Here is a 25,403-nt window from a genome sequence, read left to right as displayed (position 1 = left end):
AGGCAGTATGTCAACATAGATAAAAGATTGGCCAACTTACGGGAGACAGAGAGTTGGGATAAAGAGGACATTTTAGGAATGGCAATGTACAATGAACGGAATGGCACAGGGATCAGTGCTGGAGCTCAGTTATTTACAGTATAGATTGACCTGAATTGAATTGAACTAGCTTTATTGTCGCATGTACTCAAATGAGAGCAGTGAAAACTTCACAAGTCACAGCTCAACACACCACGTTAGGTACAAAGATCCCCAAGTACAGCCTTTTCAGTTACAGTGCTTTGAAAACTAGAGAAGTAAAAAGTAATTTTAGGAATAAATTATAAAATGGAGAAAGAAAAATATGTGTAGAACAAGGACTTGGATGAGGAAAGTGAATGTACTCTAACCAAGTTTGTGGCTGACACAAAAATTGATGGGAAGGTAAGTAATGAGGATGACACAAAGAATTTAGACAGTTTGAGTGAGTGAAGAAAACCTTGGCAGATGGAATATAATGTGGGAAATGTGCGGCTGTACACTTGGCATGAAGAATAGAGGAGCTGAATATTATTTAAATGGGAAAAGACTGCAGAAGGCTATAGTACAGAGGGATTTGGGCATTTCTGATTAGGAGTCACCAGACTCCAAATCTTAACTCTGTTTTTCTCTCTCCATAGATGCTGCCAGACCCTGCTGAGTTTCTCCAGCAATTTCTATTTTAGTTTCAGTTTGGAGAATCTTTGTGCATGGATCACAAATAGTTAGCATCTGAATTGAGTGCATTTTAGGGAATGTGAATGGAGTATTAAACTATACAAGGCACGAGTCAGACCTGAGCCAGACAGTGCAAACAATTTTGGGCTCCTTATCTAAAGAAAGATACACTGGCACTGGGGGCAGTCCGGAGAATGTTCACCAGGTTGATCCTGGGTATGAACGGATTTTCTTATGAAGAGAAGTTGAGTCAGTTGGATCTGTGCTGATTGGTGTATGGAAGAGTGAGAGGCAAACCTTATTGAAACATACCAGGCTGTTACAGGGGATCTGGAAGGGTAGACATGGAAAAGTTGTTTCCCCGGTGGGTCCAGAGGGCATCGTCTTAGAGTAAAGGGCCACACATTTAAGACAGAGATGAGGAGGAATTTCTTTTCTCATAGGGAAGTGAATCTGTGTAATTTTTTACCTCGGAGAGCTCTTGAGCTGGGTGGTCAAGTATGTTCGAGACTGAGATGGACAGATTTTCAATCAGGAAGGGGAATCAATGGTTGTAAGGAAAAGGCAGGAAAGTGGAGTTGAGGCTTATCAGATCCGCCATGATCTCCTTGCGTGATGGAGCAGACTTGATGGGCTGAATGGCCTACTTCTGCTGTGATTTGTTATGGTCTTATCGCTCCTCTGCCGCTGCCTCCCTTTGTACGCTGTAACCTTCAGTGACCTAATGGCAGGGACACTCAGGTCACTCTGTACATCTCCGCCCTCCATGTAGCTGTACTGTCCCCTGTCTCCTGGCTCAGGATAAGAACAGTTGGTAGCTGTTTCTGACTGACAGGGACAAGATGGGCTGAATGGCCTTTTTCTGCTCTGTAGATCTCTATGACCCTATGACTTGTATTGATTCACTTCAGCACTTCCTTTATCACCTCCCTATGAAGAATTACTTTAATTGCATTGTACAATATTACCATCTGTGCTGTCACTTATTTTTTCTGCCCAGTGCTCTCTTATAGCACCAGGTTTGATCTTAATGCTTTCAGACCACCCTTTCATCAATACCTCTTGAAACAGTTGGAAACTCACATTATGTTCCACGGTTTATTGCTTATATCATTGTTCCGAAATGTCATGGGGTCAAAACGCTGGAATTCCCTCCCTGACAGCATTGGGGGTCAACCTACAGCAGGGGGAGGTAGCTCACCCCCAACTTCTCAAGGGCAATAAGGGATGATTATACACACCCATTAGCCCAGCCAGCAAAGCCCGTGTTCCATGAATTGAAAACAAAATCCTTGCTTTCGGAGGTCGTGTTAGCTTTGTCAAGATGTTGCAAAATGCAATGTTTGGTATGGTGTGCCAAGTCCGAGCCTTACAGAGATCCCGTGGATTGACAGTCCCAGCTACTTGTCACTGCTAGCACACCTGTAGAATGGGCTGCATCCTGGTATACCCCCTTCCTTCCCAGCATCTCCAGCTTGTCTTGTTTTGACTTCCCATTCTCATCTGCTTCAAGATAACATTTACCAGGAAGACATCCAAGAATTCCCAAAACATCTTGTAGGATCTGTTCAGTAGTCAATAGGTTTGTGACCCTGTCAAACACTGCGTATCTCTTCTGGGGTGTGGGTTACCAAACTTAAGCTTTGGACTTATTTCAGCTTAGCCGCATGGATTTCACTTCATGTATGCCATTTGGAATGGCACATCTTCATTCTTCCCATTGCACTCGGCACTCATTTAGGCTTTCCTCTCAGGGTGAATTTTGTTCCATCGTTTGGTCTCTACCTTACCTGAGAAGGCTTGATTTTCAGGGCACGATTGGGATAACTTACACAGGCCGTCAGAACTTGCGATGTTGTTGTCTTTGATCGCACAGTATATCCAAGTGGTTTCTTTCAGATTCAGTTAAATGTAGTTAAGAGAAGGTTCAACGACAGCAATTTGCTTAAATACGAACATTTATTGAGTAATAATAAAAGACGAGAAAGTAAAGGAACATTTATTAAGTAAATGAAAAGAATGAAAAAGAGAGGAAAAAACAAGAAGCCTCACACCCTTCTGCCCATCAGGGACCCCTCGATTGATGGCTGGCCAGGAGGCTGAGGTTGTTCCTGGACCTGTTTATGATCCCAGTCCGAGATGAAGCCCAGAGACTTGGAATGAAACTCTCTCTCTTATATGGTGTAACAAACAGCCAGGCACAGAAAAGCACATTGATTGTTTTAGCTTCAGCACATCCAGGAATGTGCACTTTTCTCAGTCAAGGCCATGCAGCTATGGAATATCATCAACAAGTTTAGCCCTTCAGCCCATCCTATACTATCCACCCCGATGATATTGGGCAGTGAATGTTACAGTTGCAGATGCAGACACAAATCAGCAACAGCAGCATGAGAACATATAGTAAGAGTATGAAGATTAAACCTACAATGAAAATAACTATCATCAATACAAACAATACAACAATGGGGTGTATCACCAAATTAATGATCGCAGTGGCCTTTGGGGGCCAATCCTTAAATATATATCCCACCCCTGATGTATGGTCAAGGCCGTGAGCTAACCAGCAAGTTGTGGTACCTGGCTGAGGTGACCAGAATATTGCCTGTTTTTTTTCTGTTAACCTTATAACTTAATTTATTCTAAAATTCCGTATATTCCAGATTCAGGTTCTTTAATTTGTGTTAACAAAGTGTGGAGCTGGATGAACACAGCAGGCCAAGCAGCATCTCAGGAGCACAAAAGCTGACGTTTTGGGCCTAGACCCTTTATGGCTCTCTGATGAAGGGTCTAGGCCCGAAACGTCAGCTTTTGTGCTCCTGAGATGCTGCTTGGCCTGCTGTGTTCATCCAGCTTCACATTTTGTTATCTTGGATTCTCCAGCATCTGCAGTTCCCATTATTTCTTTAATTTGTGTGTTTTTATTTGAAAATCCTCTGGTTCCCTATCCACAGATCACCTCACCCAATAACAGAAAAATAACATCATATATAGCCTCAAAACTTCTCCTGAGGAAGGGTCACTGGACCTGAAATGTTAACTCTGATTTTCTCTTCACAGATGCTGCCAGACCTGCTGAGCTTTTCCAGCAACTTCTGTTTTTGTTCCTGATTTATAGCATCTGTAGTACTTTTGTATTTTTTCCAAAATTTCTCTAACTGTCTTCATCTGTATGTGTCTTGGGGATATGTTTCCCACCTTGCCAGTTGTATGAATGATTGTATCATTGAGTGGTAATGGTCTACGTATGCAGTCACCTCCTTTGAGCTACAATATACATAGAACATAGAACATAGAACAGTACAGCACAGAACAGGCCCTTCAGCCCACAATGTTGTGCCGACCATTGATCCTCATGTATGCACCCTCAAATTTCTGTGACCATATGCATGTCCAGCAGTCTCTTAAATGACCCCAATGACCTTGCTTCCACAACTGCTGCTGGCAACGCATTCCATGCTCTCACAACTCTCTGCGTAAAGAACCTGCCTCTGACATCCCCTCTATACTTTCCACCAACCAGCTTAAAACTATGACCCCTCGTGCTAGCCATTTCAGCCCTGGGAAATAGTCTCTGGCTATCAACTCTATCTATGCCTCTCATTATCTTGTATACCTCAATTAGGTCCCCTCTCCTCCTCCTTTTTTCCAATGAAAAGAGACCAAGCTCAGTCAACCTCTCTTCATAAGATAAGCCCTCCAGTCCAGGCAGCATCCTGGTAAACCTCCTCTGAACCCTCTCCAAAGCATCCACATCTTTCCTATAACAGGGCGCCCAGAACTGGACGCAGTATTCCAAGTGCGGTCTAACCAAAGTTTTATAGAGCTGCAACAAGATCTCACGACTCTTAAACTCAATCCCTCTGTTAATGAAAGCCAAAACACCATATGCTTTCTTAACAACCCTGTCCACTTGGGTGGCCATTTTAAGGGATCTATGTATCTGCACACCAAGATCCCTCTGTTCCTCCACGCTGCCAAGAATCCTATCCTTAATCCTGTACTCAGCTTTCAAATTCGACCTTCCAAAATGCATCCCCTCGCATTTATCCAGGTTGAACTCCATCTGCCACCTCTCAGCCCATCTCTGCATCTTGTCAATGTCCCGCTGCAGCCTACAACAGCCCTCTACACTGTCAACGACACCTCCGACCTTTGTGTCGTCTGCAAACTTGCTGACCCATCCTTCAATTCCCTCGTCCAAGTCATTAATAAAAATTACAAACAGTAGAGGCCCAAGGACAGAGCCCTGTGGAACTCCACTCACCACTGACTTCCAGGCAGAATATTTTCCTTCTACTACCACTCGCTGTCTTCTGTTGGCCAGCCAATTCTGTATCCAAGCAGCTAAGTTCCCCTGTATCCCATTCCTCCTGACCTTCTGAATGAGCCTACCATGGGGAACCTTATCAAATGCCTTACTGAAGTCCATATACACCACATCCACAGCTTGACCCTCATCAACTTTTCTAGTCACATCCTCAAAAAACTCGATAAGGTTTGTAAGGCATGACCTACCCCTCACAAAGCCGTGTTGACTGTATTTGATCAAGCCATGCTCTTCCAGATGGTCATAAATCTTATCCCTCAGAATCCTTTCTAACACCTTGCAGACGACAGACGTGAGACTTACCGGTCTATAATTGCCGGGGATTTCCCTATTTCCTTTCTTGAAGAGAGGAATTACATTTGCCTCTCTCCAGTCCTCAGGTACGACTCCAGTGGAGAGCGAGGATGCAAAGATCTTCGCAAGTGGCGAAGCAATTGCATTTCTCGCTTCCCAAAGCAGCCGAGGACAAATCTGATCCGGGCCTGGCGACTTGTCAATCTTAATGTTTGACAAAATTTTCAGCACATCAGCTTCGTCTATCTCTATCCATTCCAGCATGCACACCTGCTCTTCAAAGGTTTCATTCACTACAAAGTTGGTTTCTTTCGTAAAGACAGAAGCAAAAAACTCATTTAGGGCTTCCCCTACCTCCTCAGACTCCACACACAAGTTCCCTATGCTATCCCTGATCGGCCCTACTCTTTCTTTGACCATTCTCTTATTCCTCACGTAAGTGTAAGTGTACATGGAATCAAACAGCTGTAATGTTCATGCGGGTTTCCCTTCTGCTTATGCTTCCCACCTTTTATTTTTCCTGGATTTCCCTTATCTACACCAGCTGAGTCCTGGCTCAGCCTTTTTCCACATACGCCAAACTGTCCTACCACAATACACTTTCAGCCACTGGTTTAGTTATACAGACGCTCACTTTGAGCTATCTCTGTGTCATATGATGGGCCCTTTCACTCAGCCCACTGTAACTCCTCCCAGAGTCCGTATCCTTTCATTTCTGTAACATTTTGACATGTTAACCAATCGCACTTTTTTTTTGAATGGTAATATCTCTCATAACCCCTTGACTAATATTACTTTCATTGTTTCATGGTCAGTTTCTCTATGGATTTTGTGATAGGGTTGAAACTATGTTTTAGTGCCCATCCAAGCCACACTAATCCCTTTGGCACAGGTCGCACATGTGTGAGACCCCTTCTTCAGTGCATGCTTTTTACCATCTCCTGTTTGTTGGCTCCATGGTAACACTCACTTTTGCACACTTACATCGGTGTTCCAAGACCATGCCACACATTCTTGACTCCCACATGATCTTATTATGAGAGCAAACTCGCTCAGAATATAAAAACAGGCGGCAAAAGTTTCTATAAATGTGTAAATCGTAAAAGAGTGGCGAAGGTAAACATTGGCCCTTTAGAGGATGAGAAGGCCAATTTAATTCCTGGGAATGAGGAAATAGCCGAGACATTAAACAGTTATTTCATGTCGGTCTTCACAGTCGAAGACACAAATAACATGCCGAAAACTAATGGCAAGAAGATTGTAGCAGGCGAGGACCTAGAAAGTATCATTATCAGTAAGGAGGCAGTGCTGGGCAAGCTAATGGGACTAAAGGTAGACAAGTCTCCTAGCCCTGATGAAATACATCCCAGAGTACTAAAAGAGGTGATGGGAGAAATAGCAAATGCACTAGTAATTATTTACCAAAATTCACTGGACTCTGGGGTGGTTCCAATGGTGGCTGTTTTCCAATGTGACGTCACTGTTTAAAAAGGAAGTAAATAAAAAACAGGTAACTATAGGCCAGTTAGCTTGACTTCAGTGGTGAGGAAAATGCTTGAATCTATCATTAAGGAAGAAATAGCAAGACATCTGATATAAATTGTCCCATTGGGAACACACAGCATGAATTCATGAAAGCTAGATCATGTTTACCTAATTTGATAGAATTCTTTGAGGACATTACTTGCATGGTGGACAATGGGGAACCTGTGGATGTGGTGTATCTGGATTTCCAGAAGGCATTTGACACGGTGTCACACCAAAGGCTGCTACATAAGGTAAAGTTGCACGGTATTACAGGTAATGTATTGGCATGGATAGAGGATCGGTTGACCAGTAGAAAGCAAAGAGGAGGGATAAATGGGTGTTTGTCTGGTTAGTGGCCAGTGGCTCACGGTGTGCCTCAGGGATCAGTGTTGGGACCTCAATTGTTTACAATTTACGTAGATGATTTGGAGTTGGGGACTAAGTGTGAAGTGTAAAAAATGTGCAGATGACACTAGGGTGAGTGGTAGAGCAAAGTGTGCAGAAGACACTGAAAGTCTGCAGAGGGATATAGATAGTCTAAGTGAGTGGGCAAAGGTCTGGCAGATGGAGTACAATGTCGATAAGTGTGAGGTCATCTATTTTGGTAGGAATAACAGCAAAATGGACTGTGTTTTAAAGGGTAAAAAATTGCAGCTTGCTGCCGTGCAGAGGGACTTGGGTGTCCTTGTGCATGAATCGCTGAAGGTGGAATTGCAGGTGCAGCAGGTGATTAAAAAGGCAAATGGAATTTTGTCTGCCATAGCTCAAGGGATGGAGTTTACAAACAGGGAGGCTGTGCTGCAGCTGTATAGGGCCCTGGTGAGGCCACACCTAGAGAACTGTGTGCAGTTTTGGTCTCCTTACTAGAGAAGAGACATACTAGCACTGGAGGGGGTGCAGAGGGGATTCACTCGGTTGATTCCAGAGTTGAGAGGGTTGGATTGTGAGGAGAGACTGAGTAGACTGGGATTATATGCATTGGAATTCAGAAGATTGAGGGGAGATCTTATAGAAACATATAAGATTATGAAGGGAATAGATAAGGTGGAGGCAGGGAGGTTGTTTCCCCTAGCAGGTGAAACTAGGACGAGAGGATATCACCTCAAAATAAAGGGAAGCAGATGTAAGACTGAGGTCAGGAGGAACTTCTTCACCCAAAGGGTTGTGAATCCGTGGGATTCCCTGCCCAGTGAAGCGGTTAAAGCTACCTCGCTGAATGTGTTTAAGACAAGGCTAGATAAATTTTTGAACAATAAAGGAATTAAGGATTATAGTGAGTGGGCGGGTGAGTTGGGCTGAGTCTCAAAAAGATCAGCCATGATCTTATTGAATGGTGGGGCAGGCTCGAGGGGCCGGATGGCCTACTGCTGCTCCTAGTTCTTATGTTCTTATCAAACTATGTATTAGGTTTTACTTCTCTCTCCACGTATGGTCTCAGTATCTCAGTCAGTGGCAGTCTTTCTTAAATTCTTAAATTTCTTAAAAGGAAAGGCAAGGACACGAACATCACCAAGAGAAAGCTATCGGTTTTGTACTCTCGTCTGAGCCTCCTTTGCCCTGCCGTCACACTTTAATCTGAGTTGCCACTTCAACCTATTATTCTAATTTCTACTTGTCTTTCATCACCAGTCTCCACCCTTAATTATTTGATCTCATCCAGCTTTGCAATTTAACTATTACCACCATATCCAATTCCAGCGACATCTCCAGGTTTGTAGTCCTTGGAACATTATCTTATAATATTTTAACACAGAAGTCAAACATTTCTGTTTTATTCAGGCACAACATACTTTGTTTGTTCTTTTTCCAAGACGACCCAGTTTTTTAAAGTTACTCGAGAACTCATTCTAGATATTTGATATATCTCTGTGTAAATTTGTCCAAATTCAATATTCTGTTTACTCCCTTAAAGTTACGAACCAGTTTTGTTTGCATTTACCCCACAGACTGTGTGCACCTTATCATTTCCCAGAATCCCTTTAACTTTTCAGGTAACTATCCATTTAAATGTTTTAGACTGTCAGGTCATGTGAGTGTTAATGTAGTTTTTGGTCATGTTAGGCTTAAGTGTATCCAGGCTCAGCGGTTTTGTGATTCCTGACACTCACTACAATTAATATTTCCACACGACTTCCCCAACACTGGAATGTGTTATTGAAGAATAGCTGGATGGGTTGAGGGTGCCTCATCCAACACTGTGTTGCGATGTTAAAATTCTGCAAATGGATTCAGCCTTCAGTGTCTCCAGTTTCTAAAAAAAACAAACAAGCTGCATCCATTCCATGCCAAGCAGAATGGGTTAATTTGTATTAATCTACTACGATTCAAGAAGGGGATGGGCGTAAACTCCTGCACATAATTTCATCATCTGTCTCTCCTCCTCCTCCACTGTTTTATATAATGTGCCCTTCCTGAAACTCCTCGCACACAAGGAGTTGCATTTTCAGCATTCCAAAGTCCCTATCACTTGGTTATTAACAATGAGTCAATCTTATCATCCAGAATTAAAGATTCACTTGTGTTAAAACGGTATTTGGAAGTTCACTCTTGCCAGAAAATGAAATTCCAAGCCCGTGGTAGTTTCTGGAATTAAAATTTACCCAGTCCAAACGCAACATAGAGCCAATTCCAGAAGGTAAATTTTTACCAAGCTTTACAAGCCAACCTTTTGAATCAACGTTTCACAGGTCTTTTGCTTTACACAATCACTAACGATTTCTTAAATTGACATTACATTAACTATACATGCCCCACACTGACACAGGCAGACAACCCACAATCCCAAAATGCAAACTAAAATTGCAAGGTATCCCCAGATCTTAAGCTGTTAGGAACAAAAAGACAGAAATTGTGCAGGACGACATCTAGCAATGACAAACAAAGGTGCTTTCAAGAACAAAAACAGAATTTGCTGGAAATGCTCAGCAGGTCTGGCAGCATCTATGAAGAAAAATCAGAGTTAACGTTTTGGGTCCAGTGACCTTTCCCCAGAACTGATGGTGGCTGGGAAAACATTGGTTTATATGCGGAAAATAGGGAGGGTGATGGACTAGGTAGTAAACAGTAGGATAGAGCCCAAAGAGAGAGAAGAGCAGTTGGACAGACAGAGGAGTTGATAACAATCAGGAGGGTGAATAGCTGTTAATGGAAAGAGTTACTGACTCATGATAGACTATGCAATAACAAGGCCTGGTGTGTGGGGTAAGGAGCTGGGACATGGGAGAGTTTAGGCCCTAAATTTATTTAATCCGATATTGAGTCCAGAAGGCTATAGGGTCCCCAAGCGGAAGATGTGGTGTTGTTCTTCCAGCTTGCATTGAGCTTTGCTGGAACACTGCAGCAAACCTGAGACAGAGATGTTGGCCAGGGAACAGGGTGGTGTGATAAAGTCGCAGGTAACAGGTAGCTCAGGGTCTTTTTTGTGAGCAGAACGTAGATGTTCTGCGAAGTGATCACCCAGTCTACGCTTCGTTTCCCCAATGTAGAGGAGACCACATTGTGAGCAGCGAATGCAGTAGACTAGGTTCCGGGAAGTGCAGGTGAAGTGTTGCTTCAGCTGGAAGGTATTTTTGGTCCCCTAGATACTGGGGAGAGTGGAGATAAATGGGCAGGTGTTGTATCTTCGCCAGTTACAGGGGGTAGGTATTGTAGGGCTGTAGAGGGGTGTTGGGGGTGAAAGATGTGTAGACCAGGGTGTCCCGGAGGGAACGGTCCCTGCGGAAGGCGGACAAAGGCAGGGAGGGGAATATGTGTCTGGTGGTGGCATCTCACTGGAGGTGACAGAAATGATGTCTGATGATCTTGTGGATGTGGATGCTGGTGGGGTATTAGGTGAGGATAAGGGGAACCCTATCGCTGTTGCAGGAGGGAAGAGAAGGGGTGAGGGTCAAAGTATGGGAGATGGATCGGACCCGGTTGAGAGCCCTGTCGACAACAGCATTCAAACCAGACCACAAAGAGTTAACACTTCTACAAGGTTCAGCACACTTCCACAGCTCAGAAACCTGGCCTCCAGTTCTTCAGAAATCTTCAGTTCTTTAGAAATGATTTCTGAATATGGGTCTAGGTCCAAAATATCAGCTTTCTGCTCCTCTGATGCTGTTTGGCCTGGTGTGTTCATCCAGTTCTACACCGTGTTACCTCAGATTCTCCAGCATCTGCAGTTCCTACTAACTCTGGTCTCCAGTTCTCTCTGCTTTCTAGTTATAACAGTTCCCTGCGCTTTCGCGGGCTCTGACTGTGCTAACATATTCGCTACAGAAATGAATCCAGAGTCTGCTGCATTCCACCCTGGAATGTGGAAGGGTTGCGGAGCATCAAGCTACCTTGCCCATCCCTTCTCTAACACATTATCTCGAATCCCATCCTCATCACCAAAAATGTCTTGGATCACAGAGTGGTGTCCAAGTGTTTCTTTTTGGACTTGGTTAAATGTAGCTAAGAGCAGGTTAGACTAGAGCGATTAGCTTAAATACGAAGATAATGAAATGTGAGGCTGGATGAACGCAGCAGGCCCAGCAGCATCTCAGGAGCACAAAAGCTGACGTTTCGGGCCTAGACCCTTCATCAGAGAGGGGGATGGGGAGAGGGAACTGGAATAAATAGGGAGAGAGGGGGAGGCGGACCGAAGATGGAGAGTAAAGAAGATAGGTGGAGAGAGTATAGGTGGGGAGGTAGGGAGGGGATAGGTCAGTCCAGGGAAGACGGACAGGTCAAGGAGGTGGGATGAGGTTAGTAGGTAGCTGGGGGTGCGGCTTGGGGTGGGAGGAAGGGATGGGTGAGAGGAAGAGCCAGTTAGGGAGGCAGAGACAGGTTGGACTGGTTTTGGGATGCAGTGGGTGGAGGGGAAGAGCTGGGCTGGTTGTGTGGTGCAGTGGGGGGAGGGGACGAACTGGGCTGGTTTAGGGATGCAGTAGGGGAAGGGGAGATTTTGAAACTGGTGAAGTCCACATTGATACCATTGGGCTGCAGGGTTCCCAGGCGGAATATGAGTTGCTGTTCCTGCAACCTTCGGGTGGCATCATTGTGGCACTGCAGGAGGCCCATGATGGACATGTCATCTAAAGAATGGGAGGGGGAGTGGAAATGGTTTGCGACTGGGAGGTGCAGTTGTTTGTTGCGAACTGAGCGGAGGTGTTCTGCAAAGTGGTCCCCAAGCCTCCGCTTGGTTTCCCCAATGTAGAGGAAGCCACACCGGGTACAGTGGATACAGTATACCACATTGGCAGATGTGCAGGTGAACGTCTGCTTAATGTGGAAAGTCATCTTGGGCCTGGGATAGGGGTGAGGGAGGAGGTGTGGGGGCAAGTGTAGCATTTCCTGCTGTTGCAGGGGAAGGTGCCGGGTGTGGTGGGGTTGGAGGGCAGTGTGGAGCGAACAAGGGAGTCACGGAGAGAGTGGTCTCTCCGGAAAGCAGACAGGGGAGGGGATGGAAAAATGTCTTGGGTGGTGGGGTCGGATTGTAAATGGCGGAAGTGTCGGAGGATGATGCGTTGTATCCGGAGGTTGGTGGGGTGGTGTGTGAGAACGAGGGGGATCCTCTTTGGGCGGTTGTGGCGGGGGCGGGGTGTGAGGGATGTGTTGCGGGAAATGCGGGAGACGCGGTCAAGGGCGTCTCGCTTAAATACGAATATGTATTGCGTAATAACAAAAGACGAGAAAGTAAAGGAACAATTATTAAGTAAATAAAAGGAATGAAAAAGAAGGAGAGGGAAAAAAACAAGAAACCTCACGCCCTTTTGCCCATCGCGAACCCCTTGATTGATGGCTGGCCTGGAGGTTGGGGTTGTTCCTGGAGCTGTTTGTGATCCCAGTCCAAGATGAAGTCCAGAGACTTGGAACGAAGCTCTCTTCCATGCGGTGTAACAAACAGCCAGACACAGAAATACTACAACAGAGAAACACATGGAATGTGCCGGGTTGGGCATGTACAGGAATGTTCACAGGACTCATTTCAAGTTCTTGCAGCAGTAGAATATCATCAACAAGTTCAGCCCTTCAGCCCATCCTGTACGGTTGTACAAAGCACTGGTGCCTATCTGACACTTCACAATCAGTTGATGTTCTTGTGCAGAGATAATAAAATGTGAGGCTGGATGAACACAGCAGGCCAAGCAGCATCTCAGGAGCACAAAAGCTGACGTTTCGGGCCTAGACCCTTCATCAGAGAGGGGGATGGGGGGAGGGAACTGGAATAAATAGGGAGAGAGGGGGAGGCGGACCGAAGATGGAGAGCAAAGAAGATAGGTGGAGAGGGTGTAGGTGGGGAGGTAGGGAGGGGATAGGTCAGTCCAGGGAAGACGGACAGGTCAAGGAGGTGGGATGAGGTTAGTAGGTAGCTGGGGGTGCGGCTGGGGGTGGGAGGAAGGGATGGGTGAGAGGAAGAACCGGTTAGGGAGGCAGAGACAGGTTGGACTGGTTTTGGGATGCAGTGGGTGGGGGGGAAGAGCTGGGCTGGTTGTGTGGTGCAGTGGGGGGAGGGGATGAACTGGGCTGGTTTAGGGATGCAGTGGGGGAAGGGGAGATTTTGAAACTGGTGAAGTCCACATTGATACCATATGGCTGCAGGGTTCCCAGGGAACCCTGCAGCCATATGGTATCAATGTGGACTTCACCAGTTTCAAAATCTCCCCTTCCCCCACTGCATCCCTAAACCAGCCCAGTTCATCCCCTCCCCCCACTGCACCACACAACCAGCCCAGCTCTTCCCCCCCACCCACTGCATCCCAAAACCAGTCCAACCTGTCTCTGCCTCCCTAACCGGTTCTTCCTCTCACCCATCCCTTCCTCCCACCCCCAGCCGCACCCCCAGCTACCTACTAACCTCATCCCACCTCCTTGACCTGTCCGTCTTCCCTGGACTGACCTATCCCCTCCCTACCTCCCCACCTACACCCTCTCCACCTATCTTCTTTGCTCTCCATCTTCGGTCCGCCTCCCCCTCTCTCCCTATTTATTCCAGTTCCCTCCCCCCATCCCCCTCTCTGATGAAGGGTCTAGGCCCGAAACGTCAGCTTTTGTGCTCCTGAGATGCTGCTTGGCCTGCTGTGTTCATCCAGCCTCACATTTTATTATCTTGGAATCTCCAGCATCTGCAGTTCCCATTATCTCATGTTCTTGTGCAGCCAGCTTTCTAAAAATCTCAAACTATTTCTCATCTTTAAATCCAACATTGCCAACCTACTCACCGGTGTAGAGTGGTTTGTCAGAATCATTGGCTGGTATCACTCCAGCAGCCAGCTTCTAGGCTTGCTTTCCTTCTTTCTCATTGAACCCTTGTGAGTAAAGTCATTCAGCATCTCACCGTTAATGCTTTCTGTTCTTTTGTGTGGTACCCATCACATTATTTCTATCCTGCCCTCTAACCCTGACCTTTGTGCTGGAACTTTTCACATATTTCTTTGCTGACAACTCGAACTGTACCTTCAACACTGCCAAGATCTGTCTTGTCTGGTTCCCTGTGGTGGGATCCAAGATGTAATCCAGTTTATAGCACTCAAACACAGGTAATAGATTTATTATTGTCATTTGTTCAGCCTTCTCGCTCAATTCTGCGATGGGTCACATTTTCACGACTGAGAAATTCTGTCTCTTATCGTCTTCGGTCTGACAGCACTAGGGCTAGGAATTTGACATCCATCCCAACACACCCCATGATTCATGGTTACCATCTGCTGTTCTGTTTCTCCTCCTGCTGCTTTTCTCAGCTGAGAATCCACACAGTTGTAGCCAGACACTTCTTTCAATGGCAACTGCTTCTTAAGTGAGAAGCAAGAAGACTGATGATGAGGCACACTCTTTCTTCGAAGAGCAGGAGTCAGTATTAAGTAAGGCTGGTGTTGAATTTACAGGGCCACTTGCTGAACCTGAAAAACCAGCGGCAGACTCAGTGAGGGACATGGTCTGGGGTTTGCGGGGACAGTCAGGGTGTGTGCGCGCGCTGTAAACCAGTTTTAAATCCAAGATTACAAGGTGTAGAGCTGGATGAATCTCAGATTCTCCAGCATCTGCAGCTCCTACTATCTCTGAAACAGTTTTAAATCCAAGCACTTGTGGCAAGCTCTCTGAGTCTCGAAACAATTTAATGCAGGAATTTGGAAATTTGAGAAGAGCTCAGTGTGAAAGGCAGAGTTAATTGGATGTAGACAGCAGTGGGAACTTAAAGTCCCTGAACCAGGGCTGCGTTTTAACCAGTGTTAGAGCCAACGCAACACAACATTGGGGTGGGGGGAAAAGAACAAAAGATGCCAGACATCGCCAAGGATGGAGGGAATCCCGAAAGGACATGCTTGAAAGCAGAGGGATTGGGTTTCCATGGCAACTCGTTTCCTTGGTAGATTGGGAAAGAAACAAAAATGTTCAAAGTAAACAGTAATACTTGAAAATGAATGTACTGGTCATGCTGGAGATTCCTTTTGAACTTTACAAAATAAAGGGTCTAGGCCCGAAACGTCAGCTTTTGTGCTCCTGAGATGCTGCTTGGCCTGCTGTGTTCATCCAGCTCCACACTTTGTTATCCGAGAATCCTCATTCGCCGGTTTTACTAATCCTTCCTTATTCGTGGGGGCCTAGCTCCCAACAAACTGTCTTCTCTCTGGGAACCTGATTCCCTGGAGGAGTTGAGTTTAATGGGGACTGGGTTACTCTAGGGATTGGATTTCCTAGGAGGCCGAGTTATTCTGGGGACAGGGTTTCCATGGGGACAGAGTTTCATAAGGATTGGGTTATCCTTAGGGATGGGGTTTCACTGGGGGTGGGACTTCACAGGGACGTGCTTTCCCTGGGAACGGGGACTCCGTGGGGATCCAGTCCCTTTGGTGAGTTGGTTCCCCTGCAGACTGGATTTCCTGACAGATTACTGACCTTGTTTTTCTGTGTATTCATTTCTACGCAGGTTGCTTGAAGCCACAGGTATTCCCTCACAGTTACATCAATGTTTCCGACTCTGTGACCCCCTTCCCTGTGGGATCAGTGTTACGTTATCAATGTTTTCCTGGCTACAAGCTGACAGGACCAGAGCTTTTGGAATGTATGTACAACCTGCTGTGGTCTTCCAGCCCACCACAGTGTCTAGATGTTGAAGGTAGACTCACTTTGTTGGTGTGAATTGCTAATGGATACACTCACCCGCTTCAGCTTTCCTGCTTTAGATATTTTAGATCATCCTTTCCCCCCTGCATCAGTCCTGAATTCAAACTTCCAGTTAACACTCTTATTACAGAAGAGTTACAGTACAGAAGGAGACCATTCGGCCCATCATACCTGCAGCAGCTCCTCAAATGGCCACTGATCAAACACGCACGCCTGAGTGTATGGTGAGAGTGAGACCGGGATGAATGAATGCTGGATATCACCCTGGGCCAGGTCTGCCCACGGTGCAGGGACCTACCAGTTGTGTACCCCTCGCCAACCTTGCACCTTGATTGATTGAAAGGTATTCCACTCATTCACCCAACCTGTAGCTGGTTTCTGACCACAGGCACTGCCCAGCGTAGGGCCAGGTCCACTCTCTTGGCTGTGTCAAGATCCCCTCATGTTCCAGCCAGATCAGCCAGCACCAGGCTGGTTACTGGGGGGGGAATGCATGGCACCCACAGCACCGCCACCCCCCCGCCCCCCCCCCCCCCCCCCCCCCACACACACACACACACACACACACACACACACACACCTCTTTAATGCACCTCTTGTTGCCATCCAGGAAATGATCCACCAACTGTTCTGGAAGACTGTGTTCCTGAGCAGCTATCCACCTACTGTGCTGCCGATGCCAGGTCCCTTAGCTGTGGCCCACCTTACCCTTACACCCCCACCCCACGTGCCGCCAACAGAACTCATTCTGCTGGAAGGTCTCAGAGGCTGTTGTTAGTGTTCCTTACCTCAGCCTCCGTGAGCAGGCCAGCTCGTGAGGTGCACTGTTACTGAACCTCCACCTCACACGGCCCAGGTACCTGTGATGGGCGAGTCATAGATGTGTAGCGATGCACAGGACGGCAACGGACCCTTCGGTCCAACCCGTCCATGCTGAACAGATATCCTAAATTCATCTAGTCCCATTTGCTAACATTTGTCCCATATCCCTCTAAACCCTACCCATTCATATACCTGTCCAGGTGCCTTTTAATTGTACCAGCCTCCACCACTTCCTCTGGCAGCTCATTCCATACGCGCACCACCCTCTGTGTGAAAAAGTTGCCCCTCAGGTCCCTTTTAAATCTTTCCCCTCTCACCTTAAACCCATGCCCCTCTAGTTGTGATTCCCCTATCCCAGGGAAAAGACCCTGGCTATTCACCCTATCCATGCCCCTCATGATTTTATAAACTTCCATAGGTCACCCCTCAGCCTCCGATACTCCAGGGAAAACAGCCCCAGCCTATTCAGCCTCTCCCTAATGCTCAAACCCTCCAGCCCTGGCACCATCCTTGTAAATCTTTTCTGAACCCTTTCAAGTTTCACAACATCCTTCCTATAGCAGGGAGACCAGAATTGCACACAGTATTCCAAAAGTGGCCTAACCAATGCCCTGTACAGCCACAACATGACCTCCCCACTCACATTCTCAGTGCACTGACCGATAAAGGCAAGCGTACCAAACACCTTCCTCACTGCCCTGTCTACCTGAAACTCCACTTTCAGGAACTATGAACCTGCGCTCCAAGGTCTCTTTGTTCAGCAACACACCGCAGGACCTTATCATTAAGTGTATCAGTCCTGCCCTGATTTCCCTTTCCAAGATACAACACCTCACATTTATCTAAATTAAACTCCATCTGCCATTCCTTGGCCCATTGGCCCATCTGATCAAGGTCCCGTTGTACTCCGAGGTAACCTTCTTCACCGTCCACTACAGTACCAATTTTAGTGCCATCCGTAAACTTACGAATCGTGGCTCCTATGTTCACGTCTAATTGTTCATATCAATGACAAAAAGCATGGACCCAGCACTGATCCTTATGACACACTAATGGTCACAGGCCTTCAGTCTGAAAAACAGCCCTCCACGTGCTCCTGAGATGCTGCTTGGCCTGCTGTGTTCATCCAGCCTCACATTTTATTATCTTGGAATCTCCAGCATCTGCAGTTCCCATTATCTCTCTCCACCACCATCCTATGTCTTCTACCTTCAAGTCTGTTCTGTGTCCTTACTTCTCCCTGTATTCCATGTGATCTAACCTTGCTAACCAGTCTACCATGAGGAGCCTAGTGAACACCTTACTGAAGTCCATATAGATCACATTCATCGCTCTGCCCTATCAAACCCCTTAATTATTTCTCGAAAAGACTTGGTTACATTAGTGAGACACAATTTCCCAGGCACAAAGCCATGTTGACTATCTCTAATCAGTTCCTGCCTTTCCAAATACGTGTAAATCCTGTCCTTCAGGATTTCCTCCAACAACTTACCCACCACGAACATAAGGCTGACCAGTCTATCGTTCCCTGGCTTTTCCTTACCACCGTTCTTAAATGAGAGCAGAGATCTCCCCAGATCCAGCTGGGCCCCATGGCACTGAGAGGGAGCTGGCAGAATGGGGGAAGCAGGCATCTGAGACGGGGGAGCTGCCAGTTCTCCTGTGGTGATATGCCTGCTGCCCCTGGGATAAAGTCTCCACAGTCCTGCAGCTCAGCGTGAATAATTGTGGCATTCTGATACCAGAGGGTGGAAGTCTTCATCTCTCTCTCTCTCTGTGTCTCTATCTCTCTTCCTGCAGCGTGCCCCCTGCCTCCAATTCCAGATCACGGGGACTACGTCTGCCATCCTTATCCCTGCGACCGCTACATCCATGGCACTGTCCTGGAGTTTTACTGTGATCCTGGCTACTTCCTCACCAACGATTACAAGTATATCACCTGCCAGTATGGAGAGTGGTTTCCCAGGAACCATGTTTTCTGCCAACATGCAGGTAGGTGCTGGGCCGTGGCATGGAAGACATGGGATGGGCATGGGGCATCCTCTAGGCCGGGAGGTTAGAGATAAGTGATCCCGCCAACTGTATGGAACAAGCTAGGAGGACAGTTGTGTGGAGATTAAAGTTCGGAGCTCGTACAAGGACAGAATATCTTACCTAGGGACAGGAGTAAGCCCCTGAAGCTTACTCTCTATTCAATTGATCTGATTACAATGTCAAATCCGTATTCCTGCCTTGCCCTATAATCTGTTACCCCCTGGCCTAACGAGATTCTATCTACCGCAACAACTGCGGATGCTGTAAATCAGGAACAAAAACAGAAGTTGCTGGAAAAGCTCAGCAAGTCTGGAAACATCTGTGAAGAATAAAACAGAGTTAACGTTTGGGCAGGGTCATCGGACCCGAAACGTTAATATTGAGTTCTGTTCACAGATGCTGCCAGACCTGCTGAGTTTTTCCAGCAACTTCTGTTTTTGTTCCAGATTCTATCTACTTCTCCCTCAAAAATATTCAAGCACTCTGCTTCCAATATCTTCCCAGGAAAAGAGTTCCAAAGACACACGAACCTCAGAGAGAGAGAGAGTTGCCTTTTTTTCTGTTTTAAATGAGTGATCCTTTATATATTTTTAAAACCAGTGACCTCTTGTTCCGTGACAGGGAGCGGTCTTCCCATATCCACCCTGTTCCAGTAGGATCTCATTTACAGTGCTTGCTTAGTGTGATAGATCATTTCTTATCAACCTGATCAGACACCTGAGGATAAGGTGAGGCTTGAACCAGAGGTAGGGACATTAACACTGCACCACGGGAGCCCCATCCCCATTATGTGGTACTGTATGGGAGGGGAGACTCCTGTTCAGATGATGCTCAGGGAGTGAGCAATGACCAACGGGACGTGGTATTGTAATACACTGTACTAGTAAACGAGGGAAATGGGATAACATGTTCCATCATGGAGATGTACAGCATGGAAACAGACCCTTCAGTCCAACTTGTCCATGCTGACCAGGTATCCTAAATTAATCAAGTCCCATTTGCCAGCATTTGGCCCGTTTCCCTCTAAACCCTTGCTATTCAAATACTCTTCCAGATGCCTTTTAAATGTTGTAACTGTACCAGCCTCCACTCCCTCTGGCAGCTCATTCCATACACGCACCACCCTCTGTGTGAAAAAGTTGCCCCTTCAGTCCCTTTTAAATCTTCCCCCTTTCCCCTTAGCCCTGTACGTTCTAGTTTTGGACTCCCCTGTACTGGGAAAAAGACCTTGTCTATTCACCCTATCCACGCCCCTCGTGATTTTATAAACCTCTGTAAGGTTCACCCTCAGTCTCTGACACTCCAGAGAAAAAAGCCCCAGCCAATTCAGGTTCTCCCTATAGATCAAACCCTCCAGCCTTGGCAACATAGATGATTTGGAGTTGGGGACTAAGTGTAGTGTGTCAAAGTTTGCAGATGACACTAAGGTGAATGGTAGAGCAAAGTGCGCAGAGGGCTCTGATGGTTTGCAGAGGGATATAGATAGTTTGAGTGAGTGAGCAAAGGTCTGGCAGATGGAGTACAGTGTTGATAAATGTGAGGTCATCCATTTTGGTAGGAATAACAGCAAAATGGACTGTGTTCTAAAGGGTAAAAAATTGCAGCACGCTGCTGTGCAGAGGGATTTGGGTGTCCTTGTACATGAATCGCTGAAGGTGGGATTGCAGGTGCAGTAGGTAATTAAAAAGGCAAATGGAATTTTGTCTGCCATTGCTAGAGGAATGGAGTTTACAAACAGGGAGGCTGTGCTGCAGCTGTATAGGGTCCTGGTAAGGCCGCACCTAGAGAACTGTGTGCAGTTTTGGTCTCCTTACTTGAGAAGAAATATACTAGCACTGGAGGGGGTGCAGAGGGGATTCACTTGGTTGGTTCCAGAGTTGAGAGGGTTGGATTGTGAGGAGAGACTGAGTAGACTGGGATTATACTCACTGGAATTGGCAGAAGAATGAGGGGAGGTCTTATAGAAACATATCACATTATGAAGGGAATAGATAAGGTAGAAGCAGGGAGGTTGTTTCCACTGGTGAGCAAAACTAGAACTAGGGGACATAGCCTCAAAATAAGGGGGAGCAGATGTTGGACTGAGCCAAGGAGGAACCTCTTCACCCAAAGGGCTATGAATCTGTGGAATCCCCTGCCCAGTGAAGCAGCTGAGGCTTCCTCATTGATTGTTTCTAAGGCAAGGCTAGATAAATTTTTGAACAGTAAAGGAATTAAGGGTTATGGCGAGAGGGCGGATAAGTGGAGCTGAGTCTCAAAGATCAGCCATGATCTTAGTGAATGGTGGGGCAGGCTCGTGGGGCCGGATGGCCTACTCCTGCCCCTAGTTCTAATGTTCTACCATTCCTTGTCAATCTTTTCCGAACTGTTTCAAGTTTCACAACTTGAGACCAGAATGGAACACAATATTCCAGAAGGGGCCTAGCCAATGTGCTGTACAGCCGCAGGGTTGGGTAGGGTAAATCAACATGGTCTTTTCCCCAGAGTGGGGGGGAGTCCAAAACCAGAGGGGCAGAGGTTTAGAGAGGGAACAGGTTTAAAAGGGACCTGAGGGGCAACTTTTTCACGCAGAGGGTGGTGCGTGTATGGAATGGCTGCCAGAGGGAGTGGTGGAGGCTGGTAGAACTACAACATTTAAAAGGCATCTCGTTGCATATATGAATAGAAAGCGTGTAGAGCGACTTGGGCCAAATGCTGGCAAAAGGGACTGGATTAATTTAGGATATCTGGTCGGTATGGACAAGTTGGACCGAAGGGTCTGTTTCTGTACTGTATGTCTCTCTGACTCCATGACCTCCCAACTCCTATACTCAATGCTCTGACCAGTAAAGGCAAACGTAACCAAATGCCTTCTTCCGTCTCCTATCAACCTGCGACTCCACTTTCAGGAAACCACGGACCTGCACCCCCTGGGTCTTTTTGTTCGGCAACACTCCCCAGCACCTTACTATTAAATGTAGAAGCCCTGGCTTTTCCTTACCACCTTCGGTAAATAATGGCACCGCGTCAGCCAACCACATCCAGTCCTCCAGGACCTTAGGGCAGCTTTTTCAAAAATTCCTTTGAAAGGTGCAGGTCAGAGAAGATAAAAACAGTAGATGCCGGGGACTGAGTGACAACACAGGCCAGCCAATCCAACCAGAGTTTTAAAAAAAAAGTTTCCTCCCCTGAAGGACATCAGTGAACCAGGTAGGTTTTGATGGTAATTGACAATGGTCGCCGTGAGGATGGTTTTAATGCTGAATTTTAATGAATTCAAATTTCAGTTTGTCAGAGTGGAATGTGAACCCACGCTGGTGGGGATATTGACCTGGATTAGTAATCTAGTAACATCACCCCTGTTTGCCTGGCTGAGCGAAGTACTGAGTGGATCTGCCAGTGAGTGTCTGGCTGATCGCGCACTGCTTTGCCTTTCTCCCAGCGCATTTGGTTCTGCTGGTTTAACACCCGGTCGTTTTCACAGTCACTTACCACCGAGTCTCTGTTACAGATCCAGCCTGGTCTGACTCTGACAAAGCTGTCCTATCCACCTGGAAGATTGTGGCGTTCACAGCCATCAGTGTGCTTCTGGCCCTACTCCTTGTGGTCTTTGTCAAAGCCTTTCACATCAAGCTGAAGTCACCATGCCAGTCTGGGTAAGCAAAAATTGGCACCGTTTTGTTTAACTTGGCTACAGTTTCAGGGGCGTTAGACATTGTACTGGGGAATGGAGCTCTGCAAACAGTCAGTGGCAACATCGAAGATAATGAAATGTGAGGCTGGATGAACACAGCAGGTCCAGCAGCATCTCAGGAGCACAAAACCACCGAACTCATCTCCACCTATCTGGACTCCATTTTCTCCCCTTTGGTCCAGAAACTCCCTACCTACGTCCGTGACACCACCCATGGCCTCCACCTCCTCCAGGACTTCCAATTCCCTGGCCCCCAACACCTCATTTTCACCATGGACGTCCAGTCCCTTTCCACCTGCATTCCCCATGCAGATGGCCTCAAGGCCCTCCGCTTCTTCCTGTCCCGCAGGCCCGACCAGTCCCCCTCCACCAACACCCTCATCCGCCTAGCCGAACTCGTCCTCACCCTCAACAACTTCTCTTTCGATTCCTCCCATTTCCTACAGACTAAGGGGGTGGCCATGGGCACCTGCATGGGCCCCAGCTATGCCTGCCTGTTTGTAGGTTATGTGGAACAGTCCCTCTTCCGCACTTACACAGGCTCCAAACCCCACCTCTTCCTCCGTTACAATGATGACTGTATCGGCGCCGCCTCTTGCTCCCCAGAGGAGCTCGAACAGTTCATCCACTTCACCAACACCTTCCACCCCAACCTTCAGTTCACCTGGGCCATCTCCAGCACATGCCTCACCTTCCTGGATCTCTCAGTCTCCATCTCAGGCAACCAGCTTGTAACTGATGTCCATTTCAAGCCCACCGACTCCCACAGCTACCTAGAATAACCTCCTCCCACCCACCCTCCTGCAAAAACTCCATCCCCTATTCCCAATTCCTCCGCCTCCGCCGCATCTGCTCCCACGATGAGGCATTCCACTCCTGCACATCCCAGATGTCCAAGTTCTTCAAGGACTGCAACTTTCCCCCCACAGTGATCGAGAACGCCCTTGACCGCGTCTCCCGCATTTCCCGCAACACGTCCCTCACACCCCTCCCCCGCCACAACCGCCCTAAGAGGATCCCCCTCGTTCTCACACACCACCCCACCAACCTCCGGATACAACGCATCATCCTCCGACACTTCCTCCATCTACAATCCGACCCCACCACCCAAGACATTTTTCCATCCCCACCCCTGTCTGCTTTCCGGAGAGATCACTCTCTCCGTGACTCCCTTGTTCACTCCACACTGCCCTCCAACCCCACCACACCCGGCACCTTCCCCTGCAACCGCAGGAAATGCTACACTTGCCCCCACACCTCCTCCCTCACCCCTATCCCAGGCCCCAAGATGACTTTCCACATTAAGCAGAGGTTCACCTGCACATCTGCCAATGTGGTATACTGCATCCACTGTACCTGGTGTGGCTTCCTCTACATTGGGGAAACCAAGCGGAGGCTTGGGGACCGCTTTGCAGAACACCTCCGCTCGATTCGCAATAAACAACTGCACCTCCCAGTCGCATACCATTTCCACTCCCCCTCCCATTCTCTAGATGACATGTCCATCATGGGCCTCCTGCAGTGCCACAATGATGCCACCCGAAGGTTGCAGGAACAGCAACTCATATTCCGCTTGGGAACGCTGCAGCCCAATGGTATCAATGTGGACTTCACCAGCTTCAAAATCTCCCCTTCCCCCACCGCATCCCAAAACCAGCCCAGTTCGTCCCCTCCCCCCACTGCACCACACAACCAGCCCAGCTCTTCCCCTCCCCCCACTGCATCCCAAAACCAGTCCAACCTGTCTCTGCCTCCCTAACCTGTTCTTCCTCTCACCCATCCCTTCCTCCCACCCCAAGCCGCACCTCCATCTCCTACCTACTAACCTCATCCCACCTCCTTGACCTGTCTGTCTTCCCTGGACTGACCTATGCCCTCCCTACCTCCCCACTATACTCTCCTCTCCACCTATCTTCTTTTCTCTCCATCTTTGGTCCGCCTTCCCCTCTCTCCCTATTTATTCCAGAACCCTCACCCCATCCCCCTCTGTGATGAATGGTCTAGGCCCGAAACGTCAGCTTTTGTGCTCCTGAGATGCTGCTGGGCCTGCTGTGTTCATCCAGCCTCACATTTGATTATCTTGGATTCTCCAGCATCTGCAGTTCCCATTATCACAGTAGCAACATCGAGCTCAGTTCAAGCATCAGCAGGGATGAAGCTCCTAGACTCAAGCTACATTCACACTGTCTTACATAAAATATGCAGCAAATCCACTGGACTCCATAAAGAGGGTTCGGAAAAGATGGACACAAATGGCCCAAGGATGTGGGACTGCATTTTGAGGATAAATTAAGTAGGGGTTGGAATTAGAGAAGAGAAGGTTGACAGGTGATTCAATAGACGGCTTTGGGATCATGAGGGATCTGCACAGAGTAGATATTGAGAAGAGGCTCTCCCCACTGGTGGGAGGTTCCAGGACCAGGCGTCATTAATGTAAAGGATAAATAACAAAGAGTCCAAGGTAACATCATGGAATGTGATGATTGACTGGTTAAGATGAGGAATGCACTGCAAATGCTGTAGAGACAGGCTCAATCACAGCGTTCAAAACGAAATGGAATAGACTCTGAGGTGAATGAAAATTGCAGGAAGACAGGGAAAAGGCAGGACAATGCCTCACACTGCATCAACACAGAAAAATGGCCCTCTGTAATCATTTAATAAGAAAGAGGGCAGACCGGAAGCAGTTTCAGAGGAACCCTGTCTACAAACAGGACCCAAACATGCCTCAGCAATCACTTTGAAAAGATTTGCAACAACAAAGTCCTTTTCAGAGGGAGCAGATTGCTTTAAACTGTGCACATTGCAAACAAAACATTATAGTGTGGAAGAAGCCCAATTCTGTGTGTAGCAAACCATTCAGCCCCATTAGCCCATTAGTTCTGTAGCTTTGTACATTTATGTCCCTCAAATGCCCATCCAAATTCCTTTTGAAAT

At 47.2% G+C, this 25,403-nt stretch overlaps 1 protein-coding gene across 3 annotated transcripts in view; it reads left to right on the top strand.

Annotated features, from left to right (window-relative positions):
• LOC125452346 (sushi domain-containing protein 4) overlaps nucleotides 1-25,403 on the top strand; it is a 218,145-nt gene that overhangs the window by 100,416 nt on the left and 92,326 nt on the right. For all 3 annotated transcript variants that reach the window (XM_059645151.1, XM_059645153.1, XM_059645152.1), the window contains 3 exons: nucleotides 15,741-15,929; nucleotides 18,560-18,751; nucleotides 22,284-22,428. In XM_059645151.1, the coding sequence (XP_059501134.1) occupies nucleotides 15,741-15,929; nucleotides 18,560-18,751; nucleotides 22,284-22,428 (526 nt within the window). The remainder of the gene's footprint in view (nucleotides 1-15,740; nucleotides 15,930-18,559; nucleotides 18,752-22,283; nucleotides 22,429-25,403) is intronic.

The sequence above is a fragment of the Stegostoma tigrinum genome, chromosome 4 (genome assembly GCF_030684315.1).
Source record: "Stegostoma tigrinum isolate sSteTig4 chromosome 4, sSteTig4.hap1, whole genome shotgun sequence".
NCBI lineage: Eukaryota > Metazoa > Chordata > Chondrichthyes > Orectolobiformes > Stegostomatidae > Stegostoma > Stegostoma tigrinum.
This window is presented reverse-complemented; position numbering and strand designations above follow the sequence as displayed.